Below are 18,573 nucleotides of genomic sequence, written 5' to 3'. Positions count from 1 at the left end.
ATACACAAAAATTAACCCAAAATGGCTGAAGGACCTGAATGTGAGACAGGAAACCATCAAAACCCTCGAGGAGAAAGTAGGGAAAAACCTCCTAGACCTCCACCGCAGCAATTTCCTACTCGACACATCCTCAAAGGCAAGGGAAATGAATGCAAAACTGAACTCTTGAGACTTCATCAAGATAAAAAACTTCTGCACTGCAAAGGAAGCAATCAAGAAAACTAATAGGCAACCGACAGAATGGGAAAAGATAGCTGCAAATGACATATCAGATAAAGGGCTAGTATCTAAAATATAGAAGGGACTCACCAAACTTCACACCCACAAAACAAATAACCCAGTGAAGAAATGGGCAGAAGACATGAACAGACACTTCTCCAAAGAGGACATCCAGATTACCTACAGGCAGATAAAACGATGATCAACATCACTCATCATCAGGGAAACACAAATCAAAACCACACTGAAATACCACCTCACGCCAGTCAGATTGGCTAAAATGAACAAATCAAGAGACTATAGATGCTGGCGAGGGTGTGCAGAGATGGGCACTCTCCTACACTGTTGGTGGGAATGTTAACTGGTATAGCAGCTCTGGAAAACAGTGTGGAGGTTCTTCAAAAAACTATCCATAGAACTCCCTTACACCCAGCAATGGCCGTGCTAGGGATTTACCCAAGAGATACAGAAATGCTGATGCATAGGAGCACATGTACCCCAATGTTCATAGCAGCAAGGTCAACAATAGCAAAAACATGGAAAAAGCCTAAAGGTCCATCACCTGATGAGTGGATCAAAAAGATGTGGTATATATACACAATGGAGTACTACATGGTAATGAGAAAGAATGAAATAGGCCATTTGTAGCAAAGTTGATGGACCTTGAGGATGTCATGCTAAGCGAAATAAGTCAGGCAGAGAAGGACAGAAACCATATGTTTGCACTCATAGGAGAAACCTAATGGAGGACCATGGGGAGGGGAAGTGGGAAAGAGAGTTGGGGAGAGAGAGGGACGCAAAACTTGAGAGACTATTGAATGCTGAAAATGAACTGGGAGTTGAAGGGGAAGGGGGGGGGGGGGAAAGAGGTGGTGGTGATGGCGGAGGGCACTTATGGGCAAGAGCACTGGGTGTTGTATGTAAACCAATTTGACAATAAACTATTTAAAAAAAATAACACACATTTATTCTCTTAAATTCCAGACGTCAGAAGTTTAAAATCTGAAGATTAAAGTTTCATTTGACCTAAATCAAGTGGCCTCCCATGAAGGCAGGGCTACCTTTCCTCTGGCGGCTGTAGAGATCATCTATTTCCTTCTCAATTTTAGCTTCTAGAGCTACATTCTTTACACTTATTTCTTGGCGTTTTCTCCTTCTTCAAAGCACATCACTCTTTTCTTTGCCTCTATTATCACATCTTCTTTTCCTGTTCTGTGTTCATATCTCTGTATTCCTTTTATGAGGGCTCCAGGTGACTACATTTGGAGCTGATACTAACATCCAGAATAATCAAGGCTAAATCAAGGATAATGTCTCTATATCAAGATCCTTAGTTTAGTCACATCTTCAAAGTACCCTTACCATATAAAATAACATTTAAATTTTTTAGGAATTAGAATTGGGAAGTTATTATTCTGGCTACCACAGTTTTCAAGGGCATGACATTTTTTATATCTTCCAGTTGCTCATGGGATCTGTATTATTTTGTAATAAATTAATGAAGCTGTGGATAATTTCCTTGTTGACACAATTCTTGTCTTAAAATAAACCTGTTTTCCACACATAAATTATGTTTATGACTTTGCCTGTAGTTCATTTAAAATAAATGGGTGAAAGAATGGGTGAAATAAGTAAAGACTGAGTACACTTATTTTGATGAGCACTGAAAAATATATAGAATTGTTGAAACATTATATTATAACCTGAAACTTATATAACACTATATGTTAATCATACTTCAATAAAAAAAGGTTCCATCAGATATCCCACCACCAAATACTAGGTTACCCACATCTACAATCTTTTTACTGTTCTCTTCACTGTGACAACTGATAAATTCTCTAACAAAGGTCAATTTTTCGGCATGCATTCTGAATCTATTCCCACTCACTTTCTCAATTTAGTTCTTCAATTATTCTTCTCTCTATTGTACTTTCCAAATCCAAGGATGGGAAAAGGACTAAGGACCAATATATCTGTTCTTTCTTTCCCTTTTTACTTCTTTCCTTCCTCCGTCCCTTCTCTTCCTTCCTTCATTACTTTCTTTTCTTTCTTTCTCTTTCTTTCTTTTGTTCTTTCTTTTTCTTTCTTTCTTTCTTTCTTTCTTTCTTTCTTTCTTTCTTTCTTTCTTTCTTTCTTTCTTTATTTCCTTCCTTCCTTCCTTCCTTCCTTCCTTCCTTCCTTCCTTCCTTCCTTCCTTCTTTCTTTTTATAAATTATCCTCTCTGTACCACTATAGGGCCATTATAGACTCAATGAAAGGGGCTGAGAGACTGCAGCCTTAGGAAGAATGAGAATAAGAGAAGAGAACAGAAGAATATCCCATCTGGAGTGGATGAGGAATGAGCAGCCTGATCTTGTACATAGTGGACTGTGGGAAGATGCTTTGCTATATCTTCTTGAAGAATTAAACCTATTATCAGAATGTGGTGATTCTCTCTATTCCTAGAAATGCATTTAATATCTTGAATGATATAATAGAACAGGTTCAACTTCTTTTTTTGGTTAATATACATATATATTTTTCTATCTTTTTACTTTAAGCCTTGTAAGTTTTTAGAACAATGCCTTACATGTAGCAATTAAATATAAATATTGATTAAACAAAAATATAGTTAGCTAAAACTATCTTCAAAATTGGGCTGGGAAAACAGATGATAGATGAAATAAAAATATGAAATTGCCATAACTAAGACAGAAACAGTAAGAATCTCAAGAGAGACTAGAGGAAACAGTACTGTGGGAAAGAGGAAGGAGAGTTTTGAGGGAGAGATGTGGCAACTGTAGGAATGAAAATTTGGTAAAAGACAAATGTGGTTATAGGGGACTGTTCATAAGTTTTGCTATGTTATATGGAATACCAGAACCATTAACTACTCTATAAACCATTAGTAAAAGTTGGTATTACTCATAAATGCTTTTGAAACTAGATTTGTTTGTTTTGCTTTTTAATCAAGTGATATGTGAGATTGGCCTCATGGGTCACTCAGTGAGAACGGGCAGATCCTAGGATACAAGTTATATTCAGTATTTAGGGTAATATCCTCCCTCATAACTATACAACGACGGTTATTGTATCTGTTTAGCTCTCCATTATGGCCTTAGTACCTCACAAAGTATCTAACACATAGTAGGCACAGGATACACAGTTGTGAATGTGTGAGAATGATTTCACATTGTGTTAGCAGAGGAAATCTAATCATGTTACTCATGCACTTCAGGTCATCTAAAGCTTCATCGTCTATGTTTTAGACACACAAATGTCTATTTGTATGCCAGTTCAAATGATCCTGGCGAGATTTTTTACTCCCTCAACTGCCATTGCAACCAGTTCTGTGCAGGAGCAACAGGTTTCACACACTTGAAACTTGAGGATAACCTGCAAGTGAAGAGTTAACTGCCTGCAGTGCCACCCTTAGAGACTGGGAGGTGAAGGTTATTTCACAAAGGAGCCTTATGCATTACATAAGGCTCTGTTTCTGTGGGATCAAGCTCCAGCTGCCTATAAAAGTGGTCATCTCCATAATGCAATCCCCCTTTACACTGTTTCACTCCTCAATTGCACTCCATCCGTACTCCCATTCTCTGGGATAAATTCTAATTAACTACTACCTAACAGCAGATTTTGTTTCAAGGTGTGCTTTTGGAAAACTCAAGCTAAGGCAATAAATTCTACAGTACATTTCATAAAGTAAAATTTTACTTGTACTTGGAAGGAAATAATGTGCCTTGTATATAGCTTCTATTATTTTTAGAAAGGTCTACATTTTTTTTCACAGAAGTGTAAAAATGCAATGTTCTTGAAATAATTTTCATAGCTAACTGTACGGTCACAGCAGATTAAACATAATTTTTATATTCAACCCCCTGCAGAGGTGTTTGCCAAGTTTGCAGAAATATCCATTACAATGCCTGTCTCTGCATTGAGAGGTTTGTAAAACCCAGCAGGATTGCAGCTGACCATGCTACAATAAATGGATTCATCCACAATTGCATTCTATTTTTATTTTCAGACTAAGTGTTGAATATATGCCACCTACTTGTGAAAACATTCAGGAATATGCCTTTCTTATGAATATACTTTTCAATTATTTTCTTTTTGAAGAGAGATCAAATAATGATAAGAAAGTTTTGAATTGAAAATAATTCCAGTCTAATCTCTGCCTTTCTTGGAGTAAAAGTTTTTCGCACATTATCCTGATATGAATACTGTAGTCACTCACTAAGCTCAGTGATTTTTAATAGAAACTCTTAACTTAAGTTGCATATAATGTTAAGTCTGAGAAGCTTAGAAGTTAGTAGGTGATGACTGGAGAATTGGTTCCTTTCTGAAGTAAGGGTGAGGGATGGTTAGGTGAGGTGTGTTGATCATCACCTCTGCTTTGACATGAGGGTAAGGAACTGGTTTTCAGGCAGCAGACACCCAAATGCCAGAATGAGAAGGTCTTACATTGTGTGTCACCAAAGCATCAGGTACTTCAGTCTTCCTTTGCTCTTCTTGCATGGAGGTACAGGGAAAGAGTAGGATTCCAATATTTCACTGAAACAGTTGTTCAACATACATACCTTCAACCCTGCTTTGTTCAGCGTTATGCCCTCCTCCAGAACTAACTGATTTCAAAACATGTTTAGGCTTCCACTAAGCACATGATCCTCAGCCCCTTTTTTAGATACTTTAAACTTTATTCTAGGTTTTAGTTTTCTTCTTCTGACAAATCCTTTAATTCACATCCTACTTTATTCTTCTAGAGATACATCACAATGTCTCATTTGTTAATGAAATACTTTCTTTCCTTCAGCATTCTTATTGAAGATGTGGATGTCTTCTCGTAGAGTCTCAGGAAGGGAACAAACAACAAATACATACACCCAGTCCACCATTTTGAGCTCTGTGCTCATATTTTCCTATTCAAATACTCATTTCCATTGGTTTTCTTTGTACTATACTTCTGCTTTTCCTATTAGTTATCAGACTTCTCATTATCTTTGTGGAATTTTTAATATTTACTCTTCTAATGTAATTTGGGTTATGCAAGGCTTGTTCCTGAGCTCATGTCTCTTCATTTCATACTCTTTCCATGGACTTTCTTGATCATAGCAATGTTTTAATTTACCAGGTGCATTTTGATGACTCATGTTCATATTTTGACAGTATTATTAAAACTATTAATTGTATTTTAGAAAAATTGAAGAAGAATCATATTCAAAGTGTATCAAGCTCTTACTAATGCTATTAACCAGCTTTCATTGTTATATTCAGTTCAAAATTTCACTTATAGGCAGGGGAGGCAAGATGGAGGAGAAGTAGGGAGCTCGGTATCTTTCGCCTGTCCACATTTCTCAAAGGACTGAAACCATGAGACACAACCCCATGAGTCTGGGAGGAAAAGAGACAGAACCCTCTAAGAAGACACCCTCATAGGTACGTGATTGCAAACTGGGGAAGATAAAAACGGGCCAGGTTCCTAAGGCACAGAGGGGAGGGAGCCCCCTCCACAGAGAGCCAAGGAGAGCCACGGACAAGGGGAAGAGAAACAGTGGCTGAAACTGCTCACAGAAGTCTCTCGAGAAGAGAAAAACCTCAGCCTGGGATGAAGAGGATCTTCTCATCCCATATGTAACCACATGGCATCTGGAGAGAGATTCTTTCTCTCTGGTTGTAGCACTTTCCTTCGGCTGGGGACCCTGACCTCAGGTGACATGCAGAGAAGTTGCTGCCCTACTCCCCCTGCTTGGTCCCCAGCTGGGAAGCCGCCCTGCCCACTGCCTGGCCTGTGGGAGTACATTACAGGCAGTATCATTGGAGTGTGTGGACTAGGATCTGGAAAAGAGATGGGGCTTAAGAAATACAACTCTGCCCCCCTTGGCTGCGTCCACGGCACAGGGAAATCGGATCCAGGAGAGTGAATTGCAATGCTTGGTTCGAGAAGACCCTGGGGGGGGGGGGGCTGCCATTTTTCTTTTCTTTTTTTAAATTTATTATTGATAGACAGAGAGACAGCACGAGCAGGGAAGGGTCAGAGAGAGAGGGAGACACAGAATCCAAAGCAGGCTCCAAACTCTGAGCTAGCTGTCAGCACAGAGCCCAACACAGGGCTTGAAACCACAAACTGTGAGATCATGACCTGAGCCGAAGCCAGATGCTTAACCGACTGAGCCACCCAGGTGACCCCATTTTTCTACCTACAACCACCAAGGCAGGGCCTCAGGAAGCAGCCCATTGGACTGACAGAGGATGAGAGACCTGCTAACACCAAACCTCGCCCATCTGGGCCAGAGAGCTGCCTTTTATTTAACCAGACCCTGAGGCAAGACCAGCATTGATATATTGCTGTGATTACTCTATTAATTCTTGCTATTCAAATATATTCTACCCTTATTCTTAACTCTCACCCCCCCACACTCAGACTAGGTGCTTTAGATATAAGTTTGCTTAAATAGTCATTTTAATCTATTCTCTTGATGCATATTCTACATCTTTGCCATTACCTTCCTTTCTCTCTCTCTCTCTCTCTCTCTCTCTCTCTCTCTCTCTCTGGAATAATCAGACTATATAATTTCTTTGGGTAACATTATCTTCTTTTTTTTCTCCTCTTCTCCTACCATATTCTCCTCTTTCTCTCTCAGAATTAAGCGTTTTGGTCGCTCTGCCTGGTCAATGTTCAATTTCACTTATTTTCCACCCCTGTCACTTCTATCTTTGCACATGGTTTTCCATTAGCACTGCTCCACACTGCTCTTTATATGTAGCTGGGATTTCTGATTTTATGCTCTTAGACTGTCCTTTGCTTTTGTTGTTTTAGTACCCTCCCACCTTTCCTTTTTCATTTCATTTTGGTTTGCTTGTTTGATTTGTCTGTGCATTTGTGTGCATTTGTATCCTCTGTGTTTGTCTGTCAGGTTTCCTTTTCAGGGCTACCTCAAGAAACAAGTCAAAGTACAGATGATGGAGAGTCCCAAATATCATTGATTAGGGAAATAAAATAGCCAAAGGCACAACAAGAGAAACAAAGGGACACCATTAAAAGAACACTTCTTGAATGGACAGGCTCTGGAAAGCTAGTGAGCCTCCTTTAATATAACAATACTCACAGATACAGAGAGCATAACAAGCTTTTAAAACTAGCAAGAGATAGAAAGCTGGCCAAAATGATGGAACGGAAGAACTCTCCTCTAAAGAAATTCCAGGAAGAAGTCACAGCTACAGAATTGCTCAAAACAAGTATAAACAATATAACTGAGCAAGAATTTAGAAAATGTCATAAAATTAATCTCTGGGCTTGAAAAAAGCATGGAAGACCTCAGGTTATCTATTGCTACAAAGACTATGAACATTAAAGATAGTTGTGACGAATTATAAAGTGCTATAAATGAGGTGTATAATAAATGGGAGGTGCTCATGGCATGGATTGAAGAGGCATAGAGGAAAATAGGTGAATTGGAAGTCAAAATTATAGAAAAAGAGGAAGCTGAGAAAAAGAGAGGGAAATTGATCCAGCAGCATGAAAGGAGAATTCAAGAACTGAGTGATACAATCAAACAGAACAATATCCATGGAAAAACGGATTCCTGAGGAAGAAGAGACAAAGGTGCTGAAGGGATACTTGATCAAATTATAGCTGAGAACTTCCCTAATCTGGGGAAGAAAACAGACATTGAAATCCAAGAGGCACAGAGAACTTCCCTCAGATGTAACTTGAATTGACCTTCTGTATGATATATCATAGTGAAACTGGCAAAATATAAGGATAAAGAGAGAAAGCAGTTAGGGATAAAAGCACCCTAACATACAAAGGGAAACCTATCAGAGTGGTTACAGTCCTATCTACTGAAACTTGACAGGCTAGAAAAGAATGTCAGGAAATCTTCAATGTGATGAATAGAAAAAATATTCAGCCAAGAATACTTTATCCAGCAAGCCTGTCATTCAGACTAGAAAGAGAAATAAAGGTGTTCCCAAATTTTAAAAAAAATGAAAGCATTCATCACCACTAAACTAGACCTATAAGAAATCCTGAGAGTGACTCTATGAGGGAAATGTTACAATGAACACAAGGTACCAGAGACACCATTACAAGCATAAACCCTACAGAGAACACAATGACACTAAACTCATGATTTTCAATAATAACACTAAATGTAAGTAGACTAAATGCTCCAATCAAAAGACTTAATGTATCAGAATGGATTTAAAAAACAAAAATCCATCTATTTGATGTCTACAAGACACTCATTTTAGACCTGAAGACACCTTCAGATTGAAAGTAAGGGGATCAAGTTAAAAGAAAGCTGGGCTAGCCAGACTTACATCAGACAAACTGGACTTTAAAGTGAAGGCAATAACAAGAGATGAAGAAGGGCATTATATAATAAATTCAGGGTCTATCCATCAGGAAGAGCTAACAAAGGTAAACATCTATGCAACAAATTCAAGAGCACCCAAATACATAAAACAGTTAATCACAAACAGAAACAGATACTATATGTTTTCATTCATAAATGTGACAGGAGACACTTAACAGAGGACCATGGGAGAGTGGAAGGGGAAAAAAGCAGGTGGGGAGAGAGAGGGAGGCAAATCAGATATTCTGGGTATGGAGGAGGGCTCTTGTGGGGATGAGCCCTGGTTGTTATATGGAAAGCAACTATAAACTATAAACTATAATCAACAGTAAACTATAAAAAGTAGCAACAAAGTTTCACTTATTAAAGACACATCTAGTGCAGCATGCACATCTAAAAATAGCTCAAAACATGTAAATATATTAAATGATAGTTATCTTAATAACATAAATATTTATTGATTTTCAGCTTTTACATTAGTTTATTGGAAAATTTAGAAGACTTGTAAAAGTGTAATAGTAAAGGTGACAGACAAAAGGACATAAATGTAGTGTAGAAAGAGTGAAGGAAAAAAATAGAGATAAAAAATCTTCATGTTATATAATAAGAGGTCAAGAATTAATTTCAAGAGTTAAGAGAACAGTAAATATTTAAATACATTATCAAACTTTAAAAGCTAAACAAAGGAAAATTTTTGTATAAATATAAAATAAAGGAGGATAGAAGTATATATAAACATATGTATGAAGGAGTCAACAATTTTTATCTAAACTTGATTAAATAAGAAAAATAGATATTTTCTAGCATTATAAGAGAAGCTCATGAGAAAAATAATAAAAACTGTTGGCTCTAAGAAGTGGTGCTTGATGGGAGGGAGGTGTAGGGTTTTTTTCCCACTAATACTTATATATCACTACATTCATTTGATGTTTTTTATTAAAAAATACAGTATGTGAATAACGACCAAGGAAACAATAACCTTTGAAAATTTACAGAAAGAAAAATGTGAATTTTCTGACCTCTTGCAAAATCTTAAATAACTCTGTCATTGAATAATATAATTGAAATTCAGAAAAAGTTTTCTGTTCCTTTTTAACTAAGATATTAACCTTAATATAACTGTTTGTTTTACTTATTTTTGCTTGCTTTAATAAGTTTTTGTATAGTACTGCTCAAATCATGATTTTTTAAAATACGTATATTCATAAAACAAAAAACAGTAGTCAGCAATGTCAACTGCATCAGTAAATTCATTTACTACAAAAATATATGGTAGTTTAGTAGATATAGTACTGGTTATATAAGAAAGAGTGTTCTGTTCTGCAGGGGCCAAAGGAAACAGTTTAAGGACAGAGGGACTGGTACTACTAGGAAAAGGGCGAGTATAGTAATTCTATGGAAATAGTATGCGGGAGAAATAGTGTGGATTAGAAATTATAGTTAGATTTAATATTATTGGTAGGAAGATACATTTGGTAAGTGAAGGGAAGTGTTCTTGGTGGGGCAGTCTTAGTAGGATTCAGAGGCACTCCTGAAGGCCCATGTGAAGTTGGTGATCATCAATCAATGGTGGGTGAAATTCTCTAGCAGCTCTCAGATTCTCAAGGCAGTCACAGATTAAAGCATAGTTGAATTCATTAGGAGTTGGGATTTTGCCAAATAATAACAATAGAAGACAGAGAGACAAGGGAGCTTGAATAGCAACAAAAAATTATTTTAATTATTCTTGAAATGTTTGACAATGGAAGATAGAAGGTAATGTTAAGTGATAATTCTGGGCCAGGAAATAATAAAAGACAAGCAACCGACTGTTGAACATGGATATTGAACTTTTATTTATTTATGTTTACTTTATTTATTTTAAAAAGCTTATTTAATTTTGAGAGAGAGACAGAGACAGAGTGTGAGCAGGGGAGGGGCAGGGATAGAGAGATACACAGAATCCAAAGCAGGATCCAGGATTTGAGCTGTCAACACAGAGCCAGTTTTAGGGCTTGAGTTCATGAGCTGTGAGATCATGACCTGAGCCAAAATCGGGCGCTTAACTGACTGAGACCCCAGGCACCCCTGGGTACTGAACTCTTAAAGTACTAGTGAAACTGTGTCTGTTTTTGAATTCTGATTTGTACATGTGCTATTATTGCTCATAATGGTCAGTGTAATAGTTAGAACAGTTACATGGAAACAAGATAGCCACTACCAACCTCAGCCATTATCCAAGTATACATTCTTATTACATAAATGGATAGTGTTAATGACACTAATTATTAACTAGTCATAAAATTTTTACAATTTTCAGGCAAAGATGTTTCAAATTCTTAAGAAAATAAGGAGAAAATGCTCAGACATCATCTTGTGGAAATGGTGTATAGAGAATCACCTCAATTCTAAGCTTTTAAATAAATACTTTGTAAAAATCATATCTGTTTCCTTTTTGCTTTTCACCCTCTAGACATTCTGTAATCTTGAAGTTGACACAATATATTCACAATCATGGCATTAACTAAAGTGAGGGGATATACCATGATGGTTTTTAAATATTTCTCTAGCCTTCTTTTATATGTTGTAGACATATATATATCTAAATACCTACTGCATATTTCCATATGCATTTCCCAAGAAAATTTCATCTCCTCATATTAAAAACTGAATTCCTCACATTACCAACATCCCAATCTATTTTTTCATCTGTGTTATCTCTTCTGGTAAAGACAATCATCACACATTCAATGAACTTTGCCTAAATTTCCTCCTACTCTAGAGCCTGACATTGACATTTAATTATTTAATTGTAGTAATTCTCCCTATTTAACATCCTGAATATTTCCTACTTTTCAATGGCATTACCACTGTTTTCATTCTGTCCATTATCACCTCTCAGCTGGTGATTTTCCATAGTCTGAATGGGTTTTCCAATTTCTCTTTTTTTTTTCCCAAGCTATTCCTCCATGCCGTTACATCTATGCCATTACCTACCTGTGTGAAGTTTGGCAGGTCCTTTCATGTCTCTAATACTGGTTTCTTCATCTCTGAATGGATATTGTATTTGTACTCTCTACCAGACAAGATGTGTGTGTGTGTGTGTGTGTGTGTGTGTGTGCGTGTGTGTGTGTGTGTGTTTGTAAAATGAAGTTAAATACATAAAATGAGAAACTGAGTGGTAAGCTTGCAGTGAATCTTGTGATGAAACTCTGGGCATACACTGCAGTTGCATATACACTAAAACTAAGCATATAACAGTAATATTGAAATAGATTATTTCTTAAGCTTGACAATCAGTCAGGATTCTCAAGCCTACTTCTTAATAATGCCTTCATGGATTTTTTATTGCATGACAGAGCAAGCCATATATCATATATCAACTGTAACATAGCACTTGACTTCTTTAATGCAATACTTAACCATAAATGTCTATAACGACAAATGAGGTGTTTAAATTTGAAGATACTTTAGATAGATGGCAATACCTAACTAAAGAATCATAATTTCTGCCTGAATTGCACTTAAAAGTTAAAGTTCTAACTGCTTCTATTATTGGAAAAGTAATAATAACAATTATATGTATACTACAAACTATTAAAAGCTGAACATTCAATTTGAAGGTAGCTAAAATAAAAAAAGCAATGAAAAGTGAACCTATAAAATGCTTGCAATTCATACACATATGTTACATAGAGGCATTAAAGAGCAAAGAAAAGAACTGTAGTCTTTATTACATTTACCTTTTCAGATGCTCCCTCTTTTTTTTGACATTAGGATAGAATTATCGTTAATATCTCATCCAAAGATCATCAGACTCCTATTCCAAAATTTTTATCCTAAGGTATGCATAATATCAGACTAAAATTGTAGAGTTTCTAAATTTGGTAATTAAATGATATTTGCATTAGGCTTAAATATTTATAAAAACAATAATACGTCTTTATTTTCACATTTTAGGTGGCTGAACCATTTTAATCCAGCCTATGCAACTTACCATCATTACGTAGAGTGAGTGGTGTTGGAGGACTAAGTACTCGAGCATTTGTCGCTGTGTTTTTCACCAGACAAATATAGCTGCCAACATCCGATGTTTGGACTTTAGATATATAGAGGTTGCCTGTCTCCTGGGAAATGAACCGCCGGCTGTCCTCCGCCACAAAGGAAGGGAACTCATTAAACACCCAGCTATAGATGATCTCTGAAAATACACAAAATTCAATTGTTGAAAGACACATATTATTTTACTAACAGTTAAATCTCAAACAATAAATCCTTTATTATATATATTATATACATTGCAAGGCCATACATATTTGATCTAGATATTTATATTATTTAGTATTTTATGCTCAAAGAACTGCTATTCCTAATGATTACAGGAGGATCTGAAATATTTCTAAAGGATGCTTAGCCTTTACTCATTCGTTGATTCAGTCATCCATTCAATGTGTAGAGAATTCTATTAAATGATTGGCACCAAGATAGCACTGAAATTAAAAAGAGGACAGAGACCGTTCCCCTTTCAAAGGTCAAACTAATGGGAAGCTTATGCAAACCTATCAATCAGTATAAAATAAAGAAATAGAGATATTTACTCTATTTTATTTTATTTTTAAACAAGAAACAGACTCTTTTTTTAATGTGTTTTTTTTTTTTTTGAGAGACAGAGAGAGACAGTGCGAGCAGGGGAGGGTCAGAGAGAGAGGGAGACACAGAATCCAAAGCAGGCTCCAGGCGCTAAGCTGTCAGCACAGAGCCTGATGCGGGGCTCAAACCCACGAACCATGAGATCATGACCTGAACTGAAGAAGGACGCTTAACCGACTGAGCCACTCAGACACCCTGGAGGTATTTACTCTATTTTAAAGAAGACTTGGGAATGGGGTACTTAAGCAATTATGTTGGTCAGTGAAAACTTCTGGAGATAAAAGACATTAAAGCTATAGTATTTACTCATTTATTTAACAAATATTGGTTGATCTTCACAATAAAGACCATGTATTGTTGTTTTGTTTGTTTGTTTGCTTATTTGTTTGGAGAGAGCATGAGTGGGAGAGACAGACAGTGGGGGAGAGAGGGAGAATCTTAACAGGTTTCATGCTCAGTGTGGAGCCTGACATGGGGCTTGATCCCATGACCCTAAGATCATATCTGAGCTGAAATAAGAGTCAAACACTCAACCACTGAGCTACCCAGATGCCCCCAGATATTGTTCTATGTGGAAAAAAAAAGTTTGTGTTCTCATGGAGTTTTCATTATAGTGGGAAGAAACCAAGAATACACAAACAAGTATCTGTCAAGTGGAGATAAGTGCTGTGAAGAAAAGTAAGCCATGTTAAAAGAGAGAGTGACAGGGTTGAGAAGAACGTGTGAATTTTTATTTAAAGCTGTTACTTACTACTGGGTAGACAAGAGACAGTGTGAGGGCAAAGCAGGAGCCAGGGAGAAGGGAAGCAGGAGAAACAATATCCACTAGCTTAAGAGGCTATTTTCAAAATAGTCATGAAAGATATAAATTATTTACACTAGAATGGCAGTGGCAGTGATGCTACTGTTTCTGGGGAAAATGTGGTAGTAGAGTTGACAGGAATTGATGATGGATTTCTTATGAAATATGAGAAAAAGAGGGGTCAGTGATTTAGGTTTTGGGCCTGAGTCACTGAGCAAGTAGAATAATGTATTTGCTTTCACTAAAATGGCCAGACTTTTAGGAAATGGGAAGTTCTTTAGTGATGTGGGTAGAATAAAACCAGGAGATTAGTTTTGGCAGATTGAATTTGACATAATACCTGGGATCCAATTAGAGAATTGATAAGCCAGTCATACACTTGAATAAGGAGGCCAAGAGAGGAACTTGTGATTGTGTTATAAATTTTGGAGTCTTAAAAGATTAGCTTAACTTGCCCAGGTGAAGAGTGTATGGTGTGCTGAAGGTATTCCAGTCAGAAGTGGAAATGAAACAAGGTCATTCGCACAAGGAATTAGATAGTATGAATGGACCACCACAAAGGATTTTTGTGTTATGGTACTCAAAATTTTGAGGTAGAAAGTGGTAAGAGAAGAGGGGAGAGTTCAGTGTTAAATCCAAATTACTAAACACAGATCAACATGGTGTGTGTCTGTTATATTTAGGAGCTTGTGCTCAATCTGACATGTAATATGGTATCACTTGATGTTTTCAAGAAAGGATTGACATAGATACATATATTAGTAGATTATTCTGGTGATTCTGCGAAGGTTGGATTCAATTAAAAGCAAGGTTGCAGGAGAGAACAATAGAACAATATTGCATACTGAAAGTAAAGGCTGAAGAAATCTGAATCAGGACCATGATCATAACAATGAGTAGATGTTGGTCCAAGAAATATATCAGAGGTAAGGCAAAGAAAGAGACAAATAGTTCAGGAATACTCTCACGTCTCATTTGAGTGACTGGGAAGAGGATAGTATAAGTTCAGTGGAAATTCATCAAGTCAAACTAGTTTAAGGAGAAAGATAATTGGTTCATTTTCAGCACACTTTGAGTTGAAAGTGTGTGAAGAAAATCTGGTCAAGGAGTTCTAGCAGATGGCAAGATGTTTGAAGTCCAGGAAAGGAAATCTGAGATGAAGGTTAAATTTGGGAGTTGTCAGTGTATTGGTATAATTGAATTCAAGTAAGTAGATGAGATTAATTACAGAGAGTAGATGTGGTGAGAAAATACAAACATCTAATTAAAGGTAAGAAGAGGAGCCTGGGTGTCTCAGCCAGTTAAGCATCTGATTCTGGATTCTGGCTCAAGTCATGGTCTCATGGTTTGTGAGTTTGAACTCCACACCAGACTCTGTGCTGACAGTGAGGAGCCTGCTTGGGATTCTCCCTCTCCCTCTCTCTCTGATTCCCCTGCTCATGTTCTCATTCTCTCTCTCTCTCTCTCTTTCTCTCTCTCTCTCTCTCTCTCAAAATAAATAAACTTTAAAAAAAGGAGTAAGCTAAATAATGGTATGAAAGTGTTCAAAGGGTAAAAGGCATAAACTGCTGGAAAGATTCAAAGGGAATAAAACTGCAGTGTTAAAGGTGCCAATGGATTAACCATTTCCACGGATTAAATAATGTTAAATAGGAAAAAGGCCCAATAAAATAAAGAAAAATGTTATTTAAGATTGGCATTGGAATATCACTGAATAGCAACTTCAATAGCATTCAAATCTCAATAAGCATTTGAATTATCTATGTTATGAATGAAAGAGCAGATTCCAAGGCCCTTTTTCTCCTACCTACCCACCATGAGTGCTTAAAAATAAATTCATCAGTCTGGCCTTATATAGTTTCCAATGGGGAGCCTGGCATTTATTCAGCCTGTCTGGATACTCAAGCAGAGACTTGAAGATAATCCATTTATATTAAAAGTCAGTGTAACTAATTTTGAAACTTTATATATTGATAATTAATATCAATTACTTATCTATTACTTATTATTTAATTTTTATCTTAAGTGAAGCAATATAATATGTACAGTAAAATTAATTATTTTTCATGAATATGTGTTTAGGAAAGGTGGTGTCATAGACTAACTTCTGAGAAAGATCAAAAACATTTTCATAGGCATCATCTTAGGCAGATGTATTCTATGCAATCAACTAATAAACATTAAAAATGGTATTTCTTTGGTTGCCACATTCTCCCCTCCTCCATGTGTTTTCTTCATTTAAATTCATTAGGACTTTCAGAGGCAGTGTAGCCTAAGTCTTAACTCAGCTATTTACAGTTTGTTTAAATTAAGGAAATATTCAATTAATTCTTAGATTCAGTTTTCTCATCTAAAGTGAGAAAGAGAGGGAGGAGCCAAGATGGTGGAGAGGAAGGGAGCTCTGTAAACTCCGTCGGTCCCATCTATCGAACTGAGAAGGACATTATTCTCATCTGTAAGAGCGGAGGGAGAAAATACAAACTCCAGAAAGAAGAGAACCTCAAAGTTACCTGAGTGAGTGAGTGCGAACTGGGGAGATCTGAAAACGGGCCAGCCCTGGACGAGCAGCGGAAGTGGGAGCCCCAGCCCACATGGGGCAAATGCTAGTGGAGCCCAAGAGACAAAGGGAAGGGACAGAGTGAACACGCTCATAGTACTGTCTAGGGAAGAGGTAAGGAACGCTTGGCCGAGCTTGGAGACAGAAACTCACTCCATAGCTAACTGCTGGGTAGCCTGAATCCCGAACCCCAGTAGTGCAAGGGAAAGGACAGCTTCCAGCCCTAAGACATCTTGGCGGGGAATCAGCGATGGAGAGAGCAGCCACAGTAGCAGCGACTGCCGCAGCGGCGGTGGCGCCAGGGGTGCTCACTTCAAACTCGGTTTTGGGAGCTGGACCATGCACCTCATTTCCACCGTGCATCTCGCCCCCTGCATTGGCCGCGTGAATCCCGAATCCCGGGTGCCCACAGGGAAAAAATAGGGCCCACACCTGCATGATCCCCGGCAGGGAGTCAGTGGCGGTGGAGGCCTGGGCGTGCGCTTAGGCTGCAGGAGCATCCAGCTCATTTCCAGCAGCGCACAGTGCCTTGAGCAAAAGCTATCCAAAGCCAAGAGAGACTCAATTTTTTTTTCCCCATTGCGATCACGATCCCGGCTGGGGGTGGGGACTCCACAGTTGGGTCTGTGAAGGTGCGCACTTCACCTCCTGCTGCTCATTTTGCCTCAGGCAGGGGCAGCCGAAATCCCTGCCTGAGCCAAGACTAACTGATTCCTCCCCCTAAGAAGCCAGCCACCAAAGCAAATGCATCTCATCTGGGGTAGCATAAATGTTAATGAACTGGAACTTTGAACCAAGGCGGGCCTGGAAAATACAACTCAACTCAACTGTGGCCCAAGGAGATCGGACTCATTAGAGTGGCCTACAGTGCATACTTCAGCGGAGCTTGGTGTGCCGCCATTCTAATCTCTTGGTGCAGACACCAAGGCCAAGCCTCTGAGAGCAGCCTTCAAGACCTACCACACCAGACCACACCTAACCACGAGGGGGAGCTGCTTTTTTTGGAGGTTTTTTCCTTATAAAAAATTTTTTTTCTTCACTATTTTTGTACTTATTTCTTTGTTATTATTGCCTTTTTTTTACTTACTTCTTTTAAATTTTTATTCCTTATTTTCCTTTCTCCTTTTTCCCTTTCTTTTTCACCTTCTTGCAATCCAGATATATTCTCCTGTATCTCATCCTTACCTCTCCCCTCAACTGGTCATACACTTTTAGACTGTCTACTGTTCTTTGTTGTCTCTGACCCCTTTTTATTTATTTTTTTCTATCTTTATCTTTTTGTACTTCTTCTAAATTCTTACACCTTATTTTCCTTTCTCCTTTCTCCCTCTTTTTTTTTTTCACCTTCTTGCAATCCAGATATATTCTGTATCCCATCCTTACCCTACCCTCAACTGGTCATACATTTTTAGACTCTCCACTGTCCTTTGTTGTCTCTGACCCCCTTTTATTTATTTTTTTCTTTTCTTTTTCTTTTCTCTTCTTCTCTTCTTTTCGTCTCTTTCCTTTCCATTTTCTTTCTTTTCTTTCCCCCTTTTAATGTGTTTCTTTGTTTGATTTGTCTGTGTGTCTGTGTGCTTCTGTTCCCTCTGTGTTTGTCTGTCTGTTTTCCTTCTTAGGACTACACCAAGAAATAATACAAAGTGTGCATGGTGGCGAGTCCCAAATATTGCTGAGTAGGGAAATAAAATACTCACAGGCACAACAAGAGAAACTGAGAAACACCATTAAAAGAATATTTCCTGAAATGACAGGCCCTGGACAGTCAATAAGCCCTCTTTAACAGACAAATATTAATAGGTGCACAGTGCACAATGACCTTTCTAAAGGACACAAGAGACAGAAAACTAGCAAAAATGACAAAACGAAGAAACTCTCCCCTGAAGAACCTCCAGGAGGAAGTCACAGCCACAGAACTGCTCAAGGCAGATCTAGACAACATACCAGATCAAGATTTTAAAAACATGTCATAAAATTAATCGCTGGAATTGAGAAAAACATCAAAGAATCAACTGAGACAATTA

General features: G+C 37.7%; 1 protein-coding gene across 1 annotated transcript in view; it reads right to left on the bottom strand.

The window, feature by feature from the left end:
* Positions 1-18,573, bottom strand: part of CNTN5 (contactin 5) — a 1,016,132-nt gene that overhangs the window by 356,757 nt on the left and 640,802 nt on the right. The window contains exon 9 of the mRNA XM_029915651.1: positions 12,538-12,741. Coding sequence (XP_029771511.1) covers positions 12,538-12,741 — 204 coding nt within the window. The remainder of the gene's footprint in view (positions 1-12,537; positions 12,742-18,573) is intronic.

This window comes from Suricata suricatta, chromosome 11 (assembly GCF_006229205.1).
Source record: "Suricata suricatta isolate VVHF042 chromosome 11, meerkat_22Aug2017_6uvM2_HiC, whole genome shotgun sequence".
NCBI classification, from domain to species: Eukaryota; Metazoa; Chordata; class Mammalia; order Carnivora; family Herpestidae; genus Suricata; species Suricata suricatta.
Note: the sequence above shows the minus strand (reverse complement) of the source record. Positions and strands in the feature narration are given on the sequence as shown.